The 22,415-nt window shown below is 41.7% G+C and overlaps 1 protein-coding gene across 2 annotated transcripts in view; it reads right to left on the reverse strand.

Annotated features, from left to right (window-relative positions):
* The window catches only part of AHRR (aryl-hydrocarbon receptor repressor), an 89,871-nt gene that overhangs the window by 65,547 nt on the left and 1,909 nt on the right, over positions 1–22,415 (reverse strand). For both annotated transcript variants that reach the window (XM_038126154.1, XM_038126146.1), the window contains exon 2: positions 4,500–4,571. In XM_038126154.1, the coding sequence (XP_037982082.1) occupies positions 4,500–4,561 (62 nt within the window). In that variant the 5' untranslated portion in view covers positions 4,562–4,571. The remainder of the gene's footprint in view (positions 1–4,499; positions 4,572–22,415) is intronic.

Genomic DNA, 22,415 nt, shown 5'->3' on the forward strand with positions numbered 1-22,415 from the left:
ACAGGCAGGGAAAATCTTCAGTGGGCTGCCTTGAGGCAAATGAAAATTCTAGCCTTTATTTTGAGCTGAAAGTAGAGGGTGCTTGTTGTGTTAATGTTAAACTCTGGATTGTCAAATTGTAAACAGAAACACAGGAGACACTGGATGATCCCCCATTTACTCTGCTTTCCATACAACACTGCTATAGTAAAGGAGAACATGTAATTCAAGAAGTGTATCTGGCTTTTCTTTCATTGTTAAACTTTTTCTTTCATTGTTAAAATTTTCTTTCATAGTTAAACTGCTCAGTAATAGCAAGCACTTGTACCTGTGCAGGCCCCACATTAGCAGTCCCTGTGCAGTGGGAGCCGTGTGGGAGCTGGTGGAGATAACATTTTCTGTTCCAGTGGTACACAAGGCACTGAGCCATTTTCACGTTAGTGATTCAGCGTGCCCATGACACACAGACTGCCACTAGTGTAAACCAGTTTGGTGAGCTTGCAGAGGAATTTCCTGCAACTACAGCTCTGTCTGCTATTCCCTACCCTCTGCACAGCCCTACCCTGTTATGGAAAACTTTGCCCTGAATAGGTTTTATAAGTGTGCTACAGTGTTAAACCAGCAGAAGACCTGAGCTGAGAAAGGTCTGATCATTTACCATGACAGCAAACTTTCAGTAAGAAGGGGAAGGGAAGAGAGGCCATGAGATGGGACAGATAGGCTGAGAGCAAAGTAACAACAAGGGATTATCATGAGTGTACTGACCACCACCCTCAGTCACTGAGCTGTGCTTGGACATTGTATAGGAATTTTGGCAGTGCTGAGCTCCAGTGGAGCCATGTGCGTGTGGATGTTCACCATATCCTATGGACTGAAAGGACAGAATGAGAGAAAGTGCTTGAAGAAAAGGCTGGCCTTTGCCACCTTCTATGTCTCTTCTGCATCTTGACAGCAAGGAAAGGTGAAAGCAGAACTAATGGTCAAGAAGACATAAGACTAGCAGAGCAGATGAGAGGTGGGATAGTGTGGTACCAAGTAAGAGGAAGGGCTATGCCACGAAGGGCCTTAAAATTAGAACTAGGAAGCGGGAGAGAGCTGCACCTCCCAATGTCTCTGTTTACCCAATTCTGGCTGAAGTGGTCATTCTGGAGCAGTTATAGATACACTCAGAGCTAGGGCAGGTATAGTTGCCTTTAAAGAGCTGTAAAACATTACAAGAAATGTTTTGTAGAGGGAGAGGGTTTTACAAGATGCCAGGGTTTGAGATGAAGTAGTGGCTGAAGTTCTCAAATGGCAATTGTCCTGAAGGAATTCCTTAGCACTTTTAAGTATTAATTTCAACACAGTGATTTTAGCTTGAGGCTAAAGACAAGATCTCTTTAATTTCCAGATGCTTGAATTACCAGTAAAATGTTAGATTTCCACAGGAAATAAACACTTGGTAGAAAATGTTTCCTTTAGTCAAAATGCTGACTGCCTGGCTGAAAAGCATATCTGATGGAAAATTTTCAATCTGTTTAAGCTCCAGGTGTTTGACCTGTGTCCATAAACACCAGAATTCTTTAGTGTAAAACATGTTTAATGGGGCTTGTTTTAAAGTTTTTGGGCACAAAAGGAAAACAGCTGTTTTTTTAATTTTTTTGCATGTATAAAAGGAGAACCTGAACCTTATATGTTATCTGAAGAATGGCAACCTAATGAAGATAACCTCTTTTAATTCTGTGTAGCAAACAAGACTGAAACATATTAGCTCCTCCCAGTATAATTTTCCACACATTCTTCCCAAGTCTTGTGGGTCTCTGTATTCTCCCATGGAGCTTTTTTATACATTTACTTCACTGTTCTGTAAAACCACCTCAGAATAAAATTCCAGTGCCTGAAAAACATTCATTAACATAATGAACAATATCATTCTGCGATATCCTGGATTAAAAGCCAGCTGCAGGATCACCACCTGGTTGACAGGCTGATCATGGAAAGATTATGTAGAGTCAGAGAGTTAGCTTCTTGGGATGCACTGCGTATGGGGAGTTATAAATGTCCCAGTTGTTCTGCAGAGGAGAAAGCTGCACATCTGTCCTTTAAATTCTGATCTTCAAAAGCACCAATCCATGGATCACTATTGAAATCCAAATATCCTGCTCACACTGAAGTACCTTAGCTCATTTATCCTTTTGTTAAAAGAAAGGTAAATTCTAGAGACTACTTACATTAAAAAGAGAGGACTGGCCAAAGAACACCCATCAACTTCACTTTCTATGAAAAATCAGGTTTTACAACTGAGCAAACACTCCTCCCAGAACAGGTGCCAGTATCTACCTTGATTCATTGGCAGAATGGTAGGGGGGAAAGTACAACAAGGCTGGGGAGGAGAAAGTGCTGTGCTGTCAAAAAGGAGATAAAAGCTGTAACAAAGATTGTACAACATGGACTAAAATAATGGTTAAATATGCTGCTCAATTAATAGGCTTTGTCTACCCTTCTAAATTCAAGATAAACTATTCAAGGCAGCATAACAGTAATCTTGGGGTCCTGAAATATCAGTAAGACCAGCAGGACTGAAAGACAGACCAGGAAAGGAGCTCTGCCAGCCAGTTGGCATTCTGAGGCATTCAGAGCCTCTTTAGAGGAAAGTCCCCAAGTGAGGGAATAAGCACAGGAAAGGCTTACCAGAGACCAAGCCCACAAACAGATAAGGTTTGAGGAAGAGACCAGTGTTGCTAGGAACTGAGAAATCATCCTCAGCAAGTAAGTAACTAGCCACAGAATATGAAGTGCTGTCTCCAGTGTGGGGCTTCAGTATTCTAACAATCCAAACAGTTCCCCTTGTTTTAACCCATGTTTCTTAATGAAAATTGTTCATGGCCTGGCTTGATAAGTTCATGCTCAGGTACCTGCACTGCAACATCAGAAAAGCTATTTTCAAGGCAGCATTACCTGCAATGGTTCTCAAGATGAAAACTTGGTTGTGTAAAGTAAGTGAGAATTTTCTTCTGAGAGTATTAAAGCCAGAACTTCCAAAAAGGCTAATAAGGTCATTTCCGTGATTTGTTAGCAGGTAGTTTTCTTAGCCATTCATTTATCTAGAAGTCATCTTTGAAAGGAGTTCTAAATAGCATGTAAACTCCAAACATAAGCTTAATGTTTCTCAAAGCAACTGAAAGTCTCCTTCCTTCTTCACAAAAGTAATGATCCATAAACAGTTGTGCATAGAGGTAATTCAATGTACTGGAAATATTCCATCCCTCTTGAAATTGTTATAAATCAAATATCCACGTCCATATTGAAAGAGTAGTGCAGATATCTTGCATAAATTTTGAATTCAACACTCAGGATTTTTGCAGGAAGAATAATTTGCTTATGCCATCTTTGTCTATTGAAATGTGATACATTTTAAACTAAAAGAAACAATTTTTTAAGTGGGAACAAGTGGTTTCTGAGCAAATACTGCCCAAAATCCAAACAATATCAACAGATGTCATTAAAATATTCAGAGAAACTCCCCTTTGACTTTAGACCAATATGTACAATTTTAAGCCAAGTGGGTTATTTTTAGAAGTTCTGAACAACTGAAAATAGGGAAATCTATTTTGGTTACCTTCTCATCCTTAAATTGTGTATGAAGGCCACCGGTGCCAGTTCATAATTTTAACACAGTAAAAATGTGCATTTCATAGTCATACAATTAAGTGTAACACAGAAAATATGGGATGATTACATTAAAAAGCTTTATTTCATAGATTGGCTTATGGCATCTAGAACTCATTTACATTTGAGTGATAGCAACCTCTTTTTTCCCCTTCCCATTTCAAGCATCTTGTAGCAACATATTTCCATTGCATTTCTTCTTTTCCTGCTTTGCCTTTGCACATACAATTCCTCTCTCCCATTTTTCTCCTAATGAAAGTGATCCCATAGTTAATAGACGTCTGAAAATTCTGTGTTCTATATGCAAAAAGTGACTCACCAGTCTGCTCTTTCAGTTGGCTGAACTGACCCACTTTCCCAGCTCACTCGTGTTGGACTTAGCAATGCCCCAAGCAAGGCTAAGCCCAGGAAAGGGGAAGGGGGGAGTGCAATACCAGTGCTCTGGTTCCACTCAACACATGGCTTCTCAAAAAGCTCCTTGAACAGGCAGCAGTGAGCACGGAAGCACCAAGGTGGCAGCCACCCCTCCAACCCACTGCCCAGCTGACATTGAGTCCACCAGTGTGTTCTGCCTACGAAGGGCACTGTCCCTCTCCACTCTCCATGGCAGCACCGTGGTACCCACCACAGCCACCATGGCCTCCTCCTGGGATACCTAGTGCTGGGTAAGGATGGCTTGACCCAGGCTTGGCATCCTTTCTGGAGACATTTAACCCATGAAGAGCCAGCCTCCCAGCCCAGGGGCTCTCATTGCAGAGAAGATAGGTCTCTCCTGTGTCAGTGGACCATAGGAGGAAGAGAACCCTTCTTCTACCACATTTCTAGACTGTATGTTTGGAGGGAGACGCCTCCTGATGAATATGATACTTAACTGTTTTTGAATGGGTTTCCTCCTTTTCCTCCCAGCATACAGGCATTCCCCCGGAGGAATCATGGCTTTGACACTGAAAAACAAAAGGAACAGGTTTCTTAGTTTGGAGGTTTCTGTGTTTCAGACTGCTCTACAAAATGACAGCACTGAGAAAGTTCCGCCGAGGAAAATGTTTGTTCCTTGAGTGTGACATTCAGCAACACTAAAAAGCATGGTGGCATTAGTGAAGATAGAAGCTTACAGCTTATTCAATTTCCTACCCTAATATTATTAGAATATTGATGTCTATGTTCAATTTTCATTTTTTCCAATTAAGTATACTATGCATGATATAAAATGGTTATAGAACACATCCTGTTTACTGGATATCCAAATTTTTTTCCTTTCCCGGCTCATTTCTAAATTCAGCTAAACAAATAAGAATGAATAATACTACCAGTCATCTGCAGGGAGGATTTCACAGCTTTTAAAATACACAGGAATATTATCTCCGTTACTGACATTGTGACTAGGAGGTTGCAATTATTCAAATCAGCATTTCTCCAGATCCTCACATCCTCATTTTTAAAGGCTGGAAATATAGCTGTCGGCAGCTCAAGATGTGACACACAGTTTTGTGGTTAGCACTAGGACCCAATGTAGTGCTGACTGAGGTGACAATTTTCACACAAAACTTGGTCTAATTGATTGATTTGAGTATGTTAGCCCTAGAGACGTTGCAGGGTGGGAAAAAGTCTTTGCATTCAGTCTGTTTAAATCTTTTGGAGATTAGCTGAATATCAAAGTCTCTTGATTTTCTGTCTGAAAGAATATTTTAGTCATGCTGAGTGCTGTTCAACAGTGGGTGCATGCTGCCAGAGAGGTTAGTGTACCTCAAGAGTAATTGCTGTTTTGTGTAAAACACAAAATTAAAGGAAACTTCTATGTCACTGAATCAAATCCCATGCTGGTGAACATGTGTGTCAAGTAAAGCAAATAATAAACTTGCCGAGCTTAATTAAAAAACCCTTTAGAATGTTTTTTTTTTTTCATTGAAAGACAGCTTTCTGATAACTAGAAACCTTTTGCCTTCCAGCTTAAATTTGTTCATGGTCATTTTATGCCCATTTGTTCTTCTGCCAACATTGTCTTTTAGTTTAAATAGCTCTTCCTCCTCCATTGTGTTTACTCATTGGCATATTTTTAAATATCAGTCATATCTTCAGTCAGCCTTCATTTTTCTATTCTGGGACAACTCAAACTCTTTTATTTCCCTCTCATGTTACAAACTGTTTTTTTTTTCTTTCGATCATTTTAGGAGAACAAACTTGAGCCCAGTTTACTAAGCAAAATCTAAAATGTATTTCATGCATGCAAGCACATCATCCTTTGCTAAATTGAGATACCTTAGGTCTACTGTGTTTCCCTCATCTGGAAAATCAGTTATTGTGTCAACAGACAGCTAGCAGGTTACTTTGGCAAAATTATTTAAATCTACATTCCATTTTTACTCCAACTAACTACAGCTGTTATTTGTTCTTTCCTTCTGAGAATTCATTCTAAAATGATGCATAATATAGAGATCAGACTAATTGCCTTCTCTCAAATGCAGGTTATGGTGGAAACACCAGTCATTCTCCAGTTGGTGCAGTGTCAGGAATTAAGTTCTTCCAGAAACAGGACCATATTTTCCACTATTACTGGAATCATTTCCTGCGATCTCAGATGGGTGAACTGCCTGTCCAAAGTTGATGAGTGATATGATTCTGTGCAATAAATACTGCTGCAGGTTAAGATTATGCCACAGCCTCTGCTTAGATTAAGCCTTCTTGCCACCTTTAAAGAACTTGTTAAATAGGTTTAATCTGCAAGCTCTTTCTTTTTAACAGTCTGCCAGTTTTTAAGATTACATCTACCCTAACAGGTTTCCTCCTTCAGCTGGAAACTACAATGGTGTGGAGATGCCAAAAGAACTGCAGTTTCTTCTGAAACCTTACATTAAAATGTATTTTCTTTGTATTTGTGGTGGACTGACACTCTCTGGATACAAGATACCCCACCAAACCCACTCTACCACTCCCCTCCTCAGCAGGACAAGGGAGAGAAAATACAACAAATGGCTCATGGGTCAAGATAAGGAAAAGGAGAGATCACTCACCACTTACTGACAAAACAGACTGAACTTGGGGAAATTAGTTTAATTTATTGCTAATCAAATAAGAGCAGGGTAATGAGAAATAAACCCAAATCTCAAAAATATCTTCCCCACAACCCTTCCTTTCTTCCAAGGCTCAACTTCACTGCATTTTCTCTACCTCCTCCCCCTGCAGCAGCACAAGGGGATGGGGAATGGAGGCTGTGGTCAGTTCATCACACTCTGTCTCTGCCACTCCTTCCCCCTCAGGGGGAGGACTCCCCACACTCTCCCACGAACTTCTCCAACATGAGTTCTTCCCACGGGCTGTAGTTCTTCACAAACTGCCCCAACATGGACCCAGTCCTTCACGAACAGGCTGCCCAAGCATGAGCGCTCCTTGGGATCACAAGTCCTGCCAGCAAACCTGCTCCAGTGCGGGTCCTCTCTCCATGGGTCCACAGATCCTGTCAGAACCCTGCTCCAGCACAGGTTTCCCATGGGTCACAGCCTCCTTCAGGCATCCACTTGTTCTGGAATGGGGTGCTCCTGCGTCTTCAGCATTATTTATCAAACTTCTAAATTTTTTAAACTTTGTAAATATTATTGGCAATGAGTTTGTATTGAACCTCAAAGTCTGTAAGGTCTTTATAAAACTTCTTCTATTTAGCAGTGTTTTCTCTATGACTATTTTTCTTTTTATTCTGTCACTTGACAGATTATTTACCTGCACCGTAATGCTTCGTTGGGCTTTTAAAAAGCAGAATGTTGTGCTGCTAACTTAAGTTACTAATACAAGTCAGCTAGAGGTGATAACTTCTCAGTGAGTTAGTTTCCCTCCAAAGAGCATGATATTCCATAGAATTCTGCTAAGGGATGTACTTCATCTTTCTTATCAGCTTTTCTGGTATCTTGCTTGGGATGGATGTTAGTCTTGCCGTCCAGTGGATATCTGGGTCATTATGTTTCCCTTCTCTGAATATTATCATATAGCAGTTGTCTTTCAGTTCTTCAGTGTTCCCCCGTGTTCAGAGATTCGTTGTGACTTTATGTCAGTAGTGATTACAAGCAGCTGACAGAAGTAAATTATTATGGTCCACATCTACCCTTTTCTAGGAATTCTGATCCTTTCAGTCCCAACTCTCCTCCTGAAGCTCCTCAAGCTTGTAAGCCCCCCTTCCTTCTGCTGGAGTGGTGGAAGGTTGCTTCTTTGGGTCTGTTTTCATCCTACCTCAAGCATGTAGAGACAACGTGAGGGCTCTCAAGCATTAAAGGAAGAAAGCAAAGAGCACAACTGTTCTGAGCAGCTGAGTGCTGTCCACCCAAGTTCTTCCTGTTTTTCATCCCATGAGATGGGTGGGCTGGCAGGAGAAGGAGCCCCCAGCCTCATTCAGTGGTGGTGATGGGCTGTTCTGTCCTAGGGGTGGAGAGAAGAGCTCACAGGTGATCAGAAGAAAACACAGCCCAGATAGGACTGTGAGTACATGCTCTTGTCCAGTTTTTAAAATACATGTATTCAAGGTTTATGGATCTTTGCAACTCAACAAATTCAAGTGCTGTTTTCAGACATATTTTTAGGACCATTAGCCATGAACCTTCTGACTCTGTCTTTATTCCTGTCCATGCATTCTCAGACTCATTTTAACGACATGCCAATATTGGCATTAGTGGTGGTGGCAGAAGCACCTCTTAGTTGTGTGTGCATCTAGGACATTGGCGCTCAGTTGCTGGGGCAGTGCTTCATACCACGTTGCTGTGGTAACCCTTTGTTCTAATATTGTATTAGGTTTGCATGGCAAGGATTTGGTAGTGGGGATCTGCAGGGGTGGCTTCTGTGAGAAACTGCTGGAAACTCCCCCTGAATCCAGCAGGTCCATGACAGACCTGCTGCTGGCCGGGGGTGAGCCCATCAGCAATGATGGCAGCACTTTTGGGATAAGTGTTTACGAAGGGGGAGAAGAGCCTGCACAACTGCAACTGCAGTCTGAGAGAGGAGCAAGAATATGTGAGAGCAGCAGCCTTGCAGACATCAGGGTCAGTGAAGAAGGAGTGGGAGGAACTGCTCCAGGCACCAGAGCAGAGACTCCCCTGCAGCCCGTGGCCCAGCCCATGGCGAGGCAGCTGTGTCCCTGAAGCCCATGGAATTAGAACAAAGGGTTACCACAGCAACGTGGTATGAAGCACTGCCCCAGCAACTGAGCGCCAATGTCCTAGATGCACACACAACTAAGAGGTGCTTCTGCCACCACCACTAATGCCAATATTGGCATGTCGTTAAAATGAGTCTGAGAATGCATGGACAGGAATAAAGACAGAGTCAGAAGGTTCATGGCTAATGGTCCTAAAAATATGTCTGAAAACAGCACTTGAATTTGTTGAGTTGCAAAGATCCATAAACCTTGAATACATGTATTTTAAAAACTGGACAAGAGCATGTACTCACAGTCCTATCTGGGCTGTGTTTTCTTCTGATCACCTGTGAGCTCTTCTCTCCACCCCTAGGACAGAACAGCCCATCACCACCACTGAATGAGGCTGGGGGCTCCTTCTCCTGCCAGCCCACCCATCTCATGGGATGAAAAACAGGAAGAACTTGGGTGGACAGCACTCAGCTGCTCAGAACAGTTGTGCTCTTTGCTTTCTTCCTTTAATGCTTGAGAGCCCTCACGTTGTCTCTACATGCTTGAGGTAGGATGAAAACAGACCCAAAGAAGCAACCTTCCACCACTCCAGCAGAAGGAAGGGGGGCTTACAAGCTTGAGGAGCTTCAGGAGGAGAGTTGGGACTGAAAGGATCAGAATTCCTAGAAAAGGGTAGATGTGGACCATAATAATTTACTTCTGTCAGCTGCTTGTAATCACTACTGACATAAAGTCACAACGAATCTCTGAACACGGGGGAACACTGAAGAACTGAAAGACAACTGCTATATGATAATATTCAGAGAAGGGAAACATAATGACCCAGATATCCACTGGACGGCAAGACTAACATCCATCCCAAGCAAGATACCAGAAAAGCTGATAAGAAAGATGAAGTACATCCCTTAGCAGAATTCTATGGAATATCATGCTCTTTGGAGGGAAACTAACTCACTGAGAAGTTATCACCTCTAGCTGACTTGTATTAGTAACTTAAGTTAGCAGCACAACATTCTGCTTTTTAAAAGCCCAACGAAGCATTACGGTGCAGGTAAATAATCTGTCAAGTGACAGAATAAAAAGAAAAATAGTCATAGAGAAAACACTGCTAAATAGAAGAAGTTTTATAAAGACCTTACAGACTTTGAGGTTCAATACAAACTCATTGCCAATAATATTTACAAAGTTTAAAAAATTTAGAAGTTTGATAAATAATGCTGAAGACGCAGTGAAGCAGCAACCTGGAGTGTCCAGTAGGCTGTTTTCCTTTATTCACAATGTATTTTAACACAGTCAGATGCAAACACTTGCATCTCAGAACAGGGAATGCACTCATTGATACTGAATAGGGACTGCATCCTGAAATGTGAGTGATTCTTGAAAGGAATTAGGGATCAAAGTGAAAAATGAATACAATCCATCGTTTGAGCTGCCAGGGAGGAGCTGCCACAAAGGGAGATGATGCAGATGCTAACCTAAGTGGGTTTACATCTGCTTAAAGATATGATAAGACTGATGCTGGAACAGTGTGTACAGTTTGCATGTAAGTGTTTTTCAAGTAATGTTAGAAACTGGTAAGAGTGAGGAAAGAAGCTAAAATAAATACTCGCAGGCTGAAGAAATTTCTTTGCTTAGAAAAAAGATTTAGGTGATTTGAGCAAAGTGAAGTACTTCCAGGGGAAGATATGAGTAAGGAATTATTTTAATCTGAAACACAGCAAGCACTTAGAAAGTGAAGCTGAAGCCAGATACATCCAAATAAGAAAGAAGGCATTAATCTGTAACATCATGAGCATTCAAACACTGGAACAAGGTACAAAGGATTTAATGGATCCTGTTCTCTTGAAACCAGTGTTTGATGCCTTTTTTTGTAACATGCACTTTATCCTAAGAGAAGCCATACTTAAATTAAATAGAAACAGTTGAGTTAAACGCAGGCATACTCAGAAAAAAAAAAAAATCTTTGGTAGCTATAGGAGGTCAGATTACATTATCCAATGATCTCTCCTTTCACTAAATTTTATGAATCATTTCCTGCCCGAATGTAATCACATACCATGCATTCAATGCCTGAGCTACAAGGAAGGGCTGTGCAGCCCACAGCTTCAGAGGCACAGTTACTGAAGAGGCAGCCTGCGAGTGGGAACGCTGTGTGTGTGCTCATCCCTACCATGCCACGGCACTGTGTTACAGTTTCACCAGCAAAGCAAGAAGGGGATGGGGCTGGAGAGTGGCTTGGCTTTTCTCAGGATTATGTGTTTCCACCTTGGCAGGGTCAGCTCCAGAAAAAGTCTTCCAGTCACGACGGCTCATCAACAGGACAGAAATCTACCTGCCTGCTCTCACTAAATTGCAAAGATAAATTACTTGTGATTAGCACATTTGTGCCAAGTTTTCTGCTTCTAATGAATGGCCATATCTTAGGAGAAAACATGGTAACACTTTTGGATATATTCTTGTAAATAGCATGTTTCTAGCTGAAGCTGCCCCATTTAAAAAATAACTGGAGCAAAGAAGGAATAAGTGTTGTGAAACCAAGCCCCACAGTCAGAGTGCAGGAGCGCAAACTGTTTGGGTTATCATGAAGAACAGCAACAGAGAACTTCCGTACAATAAGTTACTACATTACGTGGGAAACAAACATTTCGTGACAAGAAACAAACATTTCTAGCAAGATCCAATTTACTGAACTTGAGGCTAATTAAATCCAAATAACAGTTAAATGACTATCAAAATAATTTACCAAAGCCTGTAGAGGAATCTCCATCACTGAGCATTTTTTCATGAAAAAAACTTTTTTCTTAACAAAACTAATGAACCTGTGTGGTAAGAATTTGTTGAAGGATGTCTGATGATCCAGTTTTACATGAGATTGAAGCAAGATCACAGTGGCTCTTTCTGGCCCTAAAATTTCCTTTTCTACCTCAATTATTTCCCCAGTGGGTTAAATCTCAAACATGAGGAGTTTTCAGAAGATGAAAAAAAAGTATTTGATGCTTGATTTAGAGAGAGTGTTCTACAAGTATCAGGGATCATATGTTGTCTGACAAACACACATAAAATCTCTCTTTCATTTCCTTTGAAGAAAATGTGTACAAATTTGGCTACGTTTGGAGCTTCTAGGAAAAAATCCAGCTTGCGTGTGCTCGGGAGACTTGTTGTAGTCTGACAGTTATCTAGAGCTTCTGCCTGAGCTGAGCACACATCATCCCCTTCATTCCTCCTACAGGCATCTGCACTGTGCAAATGCATCCCCGTGAGCTTCACAGGGGTCCCCTCCGAGCAGCAAAGGCAGCGCCAGACCTTCCCTCTTGCTGTCCCTCCCCATCCTGGTGCAACAAAGGACTCCAAATATAAGGCACGGGAACAAGGAGTCAGCCATGGGAAGGACTGAAGCAGACTGGGACAAGGCAGGGAGGGATAGCAGAAGGCTTGCAGTCCTGACTCTCAGCACCCCTAAGACCTGCAGAGAGATACTGTGCTCCGAAACACCATTCAGGAGCACTGCTTTTGAATCATCATTAGGAATTCAAAGTAATCATTGAAGATTTGGGGGGTTTACCAAAAATAAGGTGGCCAGCACCTCCCTACTGCAATCTCCCTACCAGGTCTCTTGTGGGCTCCTTTGCCTTCACTGCCTGCCTTAGGGGAAGCAATCTGAGCACCGGGAGTCAGGCTCCTGCCCCGCTTGGAGACCTGAGGGAGGGACTCGGGGAATCGGGGCTCTGCAGGGGCTGTGGGAATTATGCCTGCAGGATGCAAGGCATGCAACTACAGCCTGGGACATCAGAGGCACAAGCCCTCACTTTCTAGGAGCCTTGGTCTGTTCTAAAAGCATTGAGCACTCGGTACTGCTGCTGGAGGCAGCCAGCACTGAGCTCTGAATGAGCACAATCCAAAGGCTGCATCTTCTGGAAAATCATCTCCTGAGTGCCTGGCATCGAGCAAATGAGAATAAGTATTTCAGGTTTATCACTTCTAATAAGTCCATATGTCTCGGTAGTATAATAAAGATTAACTCGGTGGTGGATTTGATGTACTTAAATACTAAAGTAACAATTACCACTGGAGAGTCTGTAACAAAATCAATAGCACTTTTTTTGCACAGGGTTTGAACAGTGCATAGTACAGAGCTGGGACTATGAGGTGAATGAGGATAACAGAAACAAAATACACAACTTCTACTTTAGTATGAGATTAAGTTTAGTTCCTGTCCACACAAGTGAGGAATTTAACAGCTGGACTTGATGTTCTTAGAGGTACTTTTCAATCTAAGTGTTTTATGAATTTATGTTTACTAAATTTGCTTCCTAATTTGCAAGTGCTTGACTTTAAAAGAGAGCAGCCCTTTGCTACAGGATGGATATGTAGCTACACTCTTCTTCTTCAGCAAAACAATAATTTCAATCATTATTCTTCCATCACAAACAAGTTCATCAGGGGACTGAATTGTCTCATCAGCCTTTCTTTCTTTTTATATTTATATAAGAAAGCCTGAAATTAAGTTCAAGGACACTTCTTTTGAGCTCTGAGGATGTAAACAAATAACTTCTTAAAAAAGCTTAGATGCAGTTTTGATGGGTTTTTTTTAAAGTGATGTTTGAAAAATACAGCTGTTTTTAGAACTCCCAACATGCACTCTGTCACTTGAGGAAGGATACACATGGTAACACATATAAAAACACACCAAAAAATTAATATTGGGAATATGTCTGGTGCAATACTTTGTAGTTAGTAGAGTGGTATCTCTTTCCACAAGGCTTGACTTTGGTCCTCCATTGTCTATACCACAGACCTTCTGAGGAGAACAGAAGCTTGCCACAGCAGTTGGACTTTTCATAGGAAGGCATAAGCAGCAATGAAAAGTTTTTCCACAGCTGGGGCATTTAGGATACTGTCTGAACCATATGGATTATTTGATGACTAACAAGACAGTCAATCCTGCATTGAAATATTTCCCTCAGTGGGGATATTAGTGTAGCATGTTTCACTTTTAAACTCTCAGGAACATAATAGCTTTGAGATCTCTGTCCCTCTGTTCTGTTTGCTGGAACCTGACTAACAGATCACGAGAAAAGCCGACATCGTGATAGCGTGAGCATCATTTCCATAGCAAATCTGACTAAAACCAGTAAGATAAGTCAATGAAATGGTAGCAAGGCCTCAGCCCAGCTGTCTTCCACCTATAGCTAGGTTCAGGTTTTGGGAGCAGCTTTATGCTGGCAACACAGAGCTCAGTACAGAGAACAACTCAAGCATGTTTGTTAACTGTATATATAATTTCTCAGACAGGTTCTGCCCAGATTTAGCTCTGTGCTGTCATGATAAGGCTTCTAGAGCTAATTAATTATTCAAGTTTATGCAGTTCATTAGCTTGTCTTCAATTTTAAGTGAAGGATTAATATCCTTAGATAAAAGAGGATAACAATATCCCTTTGAATTACTTGTGTCACGTTTTTTCACAAGACACATGTGGCTGTGCACTGATTGCCTATTGGGTTGTTTTATGCCCCGCTCCCTGCTCCTCCAAAGGTGGTACATGCTCCAGCACCCACACACAGCTGTGATGGGGTAAGTTAGACATGTTACTTGTGTCACAGAACTAGCCACATATTGCAAATATAATTAAGGACTGGTCCTCCAAAGCCTCTTGTAAGTTCACTGGCATTCCTGTTGTTATTCTCCCAAGCACCTCTGTTTTAATACCCTGCTTGTCATTTCATCACTCATCAACTGTCTGAGGTTTAGGTTCTCTTTCAAGTTGCTCTCTTGGAACAAGGATCTTTGATAAGACTATTTATCATCCCTCATCCATCCACAAGGCTAGACTAGAAGTGTGATTGTATTGAGTTTGTGTGGCCAGGTTTTGGTAGCAGAGGGGCTACAGGAGTGGCTTCCATCAGAAGATGCTGGAAGCTTCCCCCATGTCCAACACAGCCAATGCCAGGCTGCTCCAAGGTGGACCCAGCACAGGCCAAGACAAAGCCAATCAGAAATGGCAATAGTGTCTCTGTGATGACATATTTAAGAAGAAAAAAAAGGTATTGTGCAGAATAAATTGTGCTCAGAGAAAAGGGGAGTAAGAGTATGCAAGAGAAGCAACTCTGCAGACACCAAAGTCAGTGAAGGGGGGGTGAGGTGTTTCAGGTGCCAGAGCTGAGATTCTCCTGTAGCCTGTGGTACAGCCTGTGGTGAGGCAGTTGTGCCCCTGCAGCTCATGGAGATCCACAGGGATGCAGAGATCCTCCAGCCCATGGAGAAGACACACACCAGAGCAAGTGGATGTCTGACAGGAAGCTGTGACCCTGTTTTGGACCTGGCTCATGGCAGGGACCTGCAGATCATGGAGAGAGTGCGTCCTGTGAGTGTCCCCCACGGTTTGTGGGGGATCCGTGCTGGAGCAAACTGTCCCTGAACAACTGCACTCTGTGAGAAGGGACCCACACTGGAGCAGTTTGTGAAGAACTGTAGCCTGTGGGAAAGATTCAGGCTAGAGAAGTTCATTAAGAACTGTCTCCTGTGAGAAGAACCCCACCTTGGAGCAGAGGAAGATTCCTCTCTCTGAGCAGTGGAGAAACATGTGATGAACTGACCGTAACCCCATTCCCTGTCTCCCTGCACCACTGGGAGGCAGGAGGTACAGCTGGAAAGAAGGGAGGGGTAAGGGGAAGGTGTTTTTGAGATTTGTTTTACTTCTCAATATCCTGCTCTGATTTTGATTTGTAATAAGTTAAATTAATTTCCCCAAGCTGAGTCTGTTTTGCCCATGATGATAATCAATGAGTGATTTTTTGCTGCCCTTATTTCAGCTCATGAGCCTTTTGTTATGCTTTCTCTCCCCTGGCCAGTTGAGGAAGGGAGTGATAGAGTGCTTTTGGTGGACCTGGCATCCACCCAGGGTCAACCCAGGGTCAACCCACCACAGCAATTTTGTAGTAAATGCAAACACCTTGATGGGAAACCCTGACTTATACAAATGGAGGCTATGGACAGGTTAGAGGATTGAATAGATGAGATAGGACAGAATCACCAGCAACCATTTCCAGGAGTTTTCTACTGAAAAGCCAAAATGGAACTTAAATGGGACTTTCATCAGGAAAGAATTGCTTATCAAATTCAGGAAGACTCTCCAAAGTAGCCAGTAAGATGGTGATGCTCTTCTGCGAGAGAGCCAAGATCCAATTCCAAGTCTTTAGAAAAAGTCTATCCTGCACAATAACTGTACTCTCATTGTCCTGATTGCTCTATTTTTTTTTTCAACAAAAAGCTTCTTAAAAGATTTTAGTTGCACTCCAATGCAGTACAGGAGTAAAATATCTGACAGCTCATCTATTCTGAATATCTATTTTTCCATATATATAGATCATATATAATTCATTGGTATCATATATTTGCACTTTTTCTGCATCACTAGAGACAGTGTGGAAGGAGACAAAAGTGGCCGCCTTTGGCTCAGAGACACAGCCTGTCCTCAGAGGAGCCTCTGTGACACCAGGATAACACAGCATAGCATTCTTCCAAAGGAAAAAAGCAAAACAGACCTGGATCTATGGCCAACAAAATGGAGACTGCTCTAAAAGTTATGAAATGTATGTAGGACTAGGAAGGAAGGCAGGAAAACCAGTAATAAAGCTAGATATAAAATCAGCTTTTGGGGGAGATGCAAGCCGATTCTTCTCCAGGCTTTGCTCTTCTGTGTTGTTCCTACTCAGTTATTCAGTGGAAGAAAAAGAGTAACGGAGGATGAACTTATAAGAGCCCCACAACAGAGGTTCAGAAGAGCTTAGATATCTGAAGATCCTGAGGTAAAACAAAACAAAACAACAACAACAACGACAAAAAACCAAAACAACCTTTCAGGGAGGGAAAAAAGGTGTTTTTCTCAAAGCTTGAGATGGAAAATGGGAATGCAGAGAAAAATTGAAATTAAACATGAAGTATTTTCTCCTGGAACACTGAAAGTTATGTTAGCTTGATGCATAAATTGACATTGCTATTATTATTACCATTGCAGTTCAGTGTTTTAAAATCTTTGCGCCACCATTGTAAAAACCACTTAGTTTGGAAGGAGCAGGTCACAGATTGGAAAAACACACCAAGAGCCAGGCTGCCGTGTGAGTGGTCAAGCTTTTGCTCAATTCTTGCAAGTCTTCAGTTTAATGAAGTACATGAAAATCGGACTGGAAACTCAAAAGTTCCTGTTTTTTCAAATACTGAATCTGAAAGCAAAAGTAAAAATAAACCCTGATGTAGCTAATATTTTTTTTTGTAAGTACAGCTAAACAAGTAATACCGGTTGAAAGGCTGTCTTAGTTTTGTGTGCTGTGCTGACAAGGCACTATTCCATCGCCTTGGTTTGGACAAGTACTAAAATACAGTGCAGCTCCTTAATCACCAATGTGTAAGGCCCATGCAAACATCACAAAGCTCAACAAGGCCAAGTGCAAGGTGCTGCACACGGGTCAGGCAGGCCCAAGCACAGGCTGAGTAGAGAACGGATTGAGGCAGCCCTGGAGAGAAGCACTTGGCTCCAGGAAGACCTTACAAATTCTTCCAGTACCTAAAGAGGGCCTACAAGAAACCAGGAGAGGGAATTTTCACAGTGATAAGACAAGGGGTAATGATTTCAAAGTGAAGGCAGGTTTAGATGAATTGTTAAGGATAAATTCTTTACAGTGAGGGTGCTGAGGCACTGGCACAGGTCGTCTGGAGAAGTTGCAGGTGCCTCATTCCTGGAAGGGTTCAGGTTCAGGTTGAATGGGATGCTGCAACTATTTGAAGGTGTCCCTGCCTATGGCAGCAGGGTAAGAATTAGGATCTTTAAGGTCCCTTCCAACCCAAACCACTCAGTGATCTACGACACTATGACTGTGTTTTCCTCTCCAGAAACACAAATTTCTCCTTTGTAAGCAAAATATCCCCGTTATGGTTTTGAGATCTATGGATATACCTCCCTTTTTCATTTGTTGACAACTTCTGGAACTTTTAATTGTAAATACTTTTACTGTTTTCGAGACATGTGTCCAGAGACAAAAATATGTTTAAATATATTTTTGAGTTACCTATAGTGCTACTTTCTTCTAATATTATATCTGCTACTGCCCTAAAGTAACCAATACATAAAAAATTAATTCTCATTAATAATCCTAGCAGTGTTGTTTTCTATATGCTCATTTAAGTTTTGATAATGCGTTTTTATATTTTAAAATATTAATTTTCATAAACAAGTTGTGACTACAAGTATTTCACTTATATTTTTAGGGCTATAGATGGGGGGAAATTTGATCTCTTGCCTTCAAAACTCGCAGAATTTTATTTGTCTCTAAGATAAAAAAATCAAACATTTTATTACATCACATCCTATCACAATATCACTTGTGGTAAAGCATTTGTTACTATCCAAACCCACCTGACACTTATAAAGAAGCTAGTATAAGATTTACTGATTCACATCCACTCCTGAAAAGTAACAAACAGGCATTTTTCATGGAGTGAAAATCGCAGGGAATCTCCCCAATTACAGGGTAGGAGAGAGCTCTTTCATCTGCTTTTATAGCCTGCCTTCCCTCCCCAGTCCCTTAACACCCGTCTATCCCAAGACAGAAAGATTTTGTTAATCATTGCAAATGGGACTCAAAAGCCCCTCAAGAGACTGTACAGAACATCATTCCCTGCTTCACACAGAAGCAGCTGTACCAAAACCATTCAGAGGTTGCATATCTGAGAAATGGCTTGCGAGCATGAAAGACTTCTCTGTTTTTTCTATCTAATTCAATTGATTTAATAAAGAAGTGCCACATCTTTCTAGTCTTTTACAGGCCTAGGCCATCATAGCTGTAACAACACAGCTGTTAAACCACTCCCCAGCGATGCTTATACTGAAGAAGTACAGCTTCTATGAGTACCCCAGAGATTTTATTCTGGCACTTAACTATCACAATTTTTTTTTCCCTAAGCATCTTAAACTAAATTTTCCTTACCACACAGTATAACATACCATGCTGTCATAATTTCTTGTTCTAACTGACATGAACCTAAATTACAGTTTAAATTTAACTAACTTTGCAGCTAATACTACATTTCTGATTATTTTTTACTTCTTTCCCTTTACTTTTCTTGTCTCCAGACTAAACAATTATTCTAATCTTTTTTTGTAAGCAATGTTTTTACACATCTGATAATCCCTTTTGCTCTCCTCTGGACCCCAATTCTATCTGCAATTTTTTCTCAAGCACCCTGCTCCCAAATGAATGCAATACTCTAGCTGAGGACCTACCTGAGCTGAGCCAGACAAAAAGATTCATTTGCCCCAGAAAAAAACATTTCTATCCTTACACACCATTTTTACAACAGTGCAATGTTACTGACTCACGTTTAGTGTGTGAACCACCACATTTCCACATCCTTTTCTCCTTAGCCATTCCCCATGCTATATTTGAGTACATGATTTATTACTGACTAAAGATAAAACCTTTGCACTAAACCTTATAGACTCATATCCTGGTTGGTTTTCTGGAGGTTGTGACTGTCAAAAACCACTCTGAATTTAACTTTTATCTTCCAGAGTGCCTGAAACCTGTTTGGTGACCTCTGCAGGCTGAATGCCCACATGCTTTGGCCCCTCATTTGAGACGTTCATGAAACAGGGAACAGTCCGACAGATCCTGTGGAGTACCAATCTGAACAAAAGTCCTCTCAGTATACCCCTCCAAAATCTCTAATGCCTATACTCCTTGCCCACAAAACAGCCTCATCAAATTTTGCTTCTCTATAAATGGCCTGAAACAAGAAGAAAGCACAGTGTTTGTAGAATGATTCCTCATTTTAGGACAAGGAGAGGGAGACTCAATCTGACGAGTGCACAAGGAGTTCTCAGATACCAGAAAAACACATTTTGGAGAAGCAAATCCCTGTGAGAGACAACCAGGCCAAGAAGAGCTGCCTTCCAAACAATGCTGCCCTGAGAGTAAGGTGAGAATATAATATTTGAAGTTTCAGTGAAGAAAAAAATTCACGAGATTACTTAGCATCATGACTCCCAGGGATCTGTACCCTACCAGTAGCAAAGATCAACCAGGAAAGAGAGAGAATGACCCCAAAACTGCCACACATTCAACTTCACTCTTCTTCAGCTGAAACATTACAAAAGAGGGACAAACACTTTTAATGGTGGGTTTCTACAGTCCTAAGAAACAACAAAACTTGATTTTATGTGAGCACATGTTTTCAGCAAGCTAAACATACTGGAATGACCACCACTGTGCATCAATGCTAATACAGTTAAAGAGTAAGGAATAAATATCTAACGTATTTAGTGAGTGCACAGATCTTGCTGTTGAGTACACAGCAATAGCCCTGGTGCACCAGGCAGCACTGCAGTCACAGAACAAACACAATTGCAAACACCACATTTTGCAGCCCTAGCTTCATACAGATTGCATCATGCAAATTATTTGTGTTGCCTTGCAGATGCAGCCTTGATTCAAAAGCATAGGCAGTATGGTCCAGCCCTCATGCCACAAGTACCTGGGTACAGACTAAATGCTTTGTTCACAAATGCTCGTACGGAAGACCTTCCACTGACATAGACAGCTAAGCACTGCCACCTTGCACAATTTTAAACAGCCATCCTGCACTTGCCCTGTCTCTGCACACCAGATGGAACCTCTCAGAGGGAATGGATAGGATTCAGAACAGGGTTTCAAGGTAAAAGAGATACACTGGGTCTCTTGTGCTTGTAGCTGCACACCTGCGAACCTGAGGGTTGCACTTGAGTGAACAGCTTCTACCCCTTCTGTGCTGAAATGGTTGTATCACACACTGGCACAGGAGGAGATCTTGGGGGTTCATAAACATTTAGTTGGTGTTGTGCCGGCATCATTTTTTCCACCCCACCTGAGCAACCCTGTAAGTCTGTCAATTCAAGTTTTGTAGTTACCTATGACATATTTGATATGTTGACAGCAGTACCACACAGACAGGACTTGCTACTGAAATCTCAAAGTTCAAGACTCTGAAGGTAAGTAGAATTAAATCCAACATGACTGTGAGCAGCTCTGTGGGAGCTCTGCACAGACAGAGACATACTCCTAAAGCATTTCTGTCTCAAGATGTTCATCTGGTTCCTGACTCTCAGTCAAATTCCTTGCAAAGCACCTTTGAAATTTTTGTTCTTCATGCAGAAGGGTCACCTTCCTCTTGAAAAAAAAAGAAAAAGGCCGAATTGGTACACACTAGGCTGCATATTTGCCATCGTGTCCACCTTCTTTGCTTTGACCTCAAAATGTTTGTAGAAACTGTGATCTGCAGTTTCCTAGTGGCAGTTTGCATACAGGGCCAACAATGAAACTGTTTCTCCCAAAAGCAGGAACAGCTCCCACTTCTGCTAGCCAAGTATGGCTGAATTTATTTTATATATATATATATATATATATATATATATACACGTATATATATTAGCATGTACCTCTGACATATAAATGACCTTTTGCACCAGCTGGCAAGTGACAGGAAATTAATTTCTGGGGCAAAGACATCTGTTGCCAGTTGCCGTGGTTTAGTTGAGGTGTTGGGGCATGGGTTGGACTCGATGATCTTTAAGGTCTCTTCCAACCTAGTCATTCTGTGAATTCTGTGAATTCTGTGAATTCTGTGTTTGTTTCTCACGCTTTGTTGCAGCAGTGCCCTGTTTCGAGCACCAGAAAGTGCTGGACTGCTGCAGAATCCTCCTGTCCTGCATTGCCATGGCCATGTGGTGACAGTGTCCACCACCAGTAACCTGTCACAAACATGGCAGCTGGGCAGTAATTGTGTGGGAACGCTCCTACTGGCAAATATCCCTTTGCCTACCTCATGGCCAAACCACACTGTGCTCTGCCTGCACCAGGGAAGCAGAGCTTCCTGCTCTCCAGGTAACCCCGTTCAAGTGGGAGCAGGAAGGGTTGAGCAAAATCCCACTTGTGCCACTCAGGCAGATTGGGTTAGCAGCTGATGAGTTGTGGTTATCTGAGCTATAGCTTAGTCCTCATGGATAAGCCAACTCAAATTGAAAACGTCAACACTCTTCAGCAATGAGTTTGTGTGTGTGGACATGACTCAAATTAGAAGCAATGTCTGAGTTAGGACTAAAGTTATTCCATAGTGAAGACAAGTCCATGTTATCCAACATCCCCTTCCTGGGCTGCAAATTTAATGGTTATTCCAACATTACCGTAAAAAAAAAGTCCTGGCTGACACTTCCTACGCAAACTTGGCAATTCCTTGAATTTTCCTCCAAAATCTGCTTTGTCCTAGCTGTCTCTGGGCACAAAGAGACACTCCCACATCCTTTACATTCCAGTTGGGGCTAATTGAACTCACATGTCAGCATGAGTCAGCAGTAATTACCAGGAATATTAAGGAAAGATTTGGCACTGGACTTCGATAATTCAATAGCAGAGCCCCTGTGTTCTTTGGGTCTGCGATTGGATCAAACCCCTTAAACACACAACAGAAAAGCTGTATTGAGTTCTCTAGTCTCGTTTAACTACACACGGGCAGTTCCTGATACTGAAAGCATCTTAACCACATTTTTTTATATACCTACAGAAAGGAAAATCTAACGGAAAAAAATAATTTCTGAGTAATAAATCCTCCTCACTGGAGTTTAAATCTGTTTATACGC

Source organism: Motacilla alba, chromosome 2 (genome assembly GCF_015832195.1).
Source record: "Motacilla alba alba isolate MOTALB_02 chromosome 2, Motacilla_alba_V1.0_pri, whole genome shotgun sequence".
Lineage (NCBI taxonomy): Eukaryota > Metazoa > Chordata > Aves > Passeriformes > Motacillidae > Motacilla > Motacilla alba.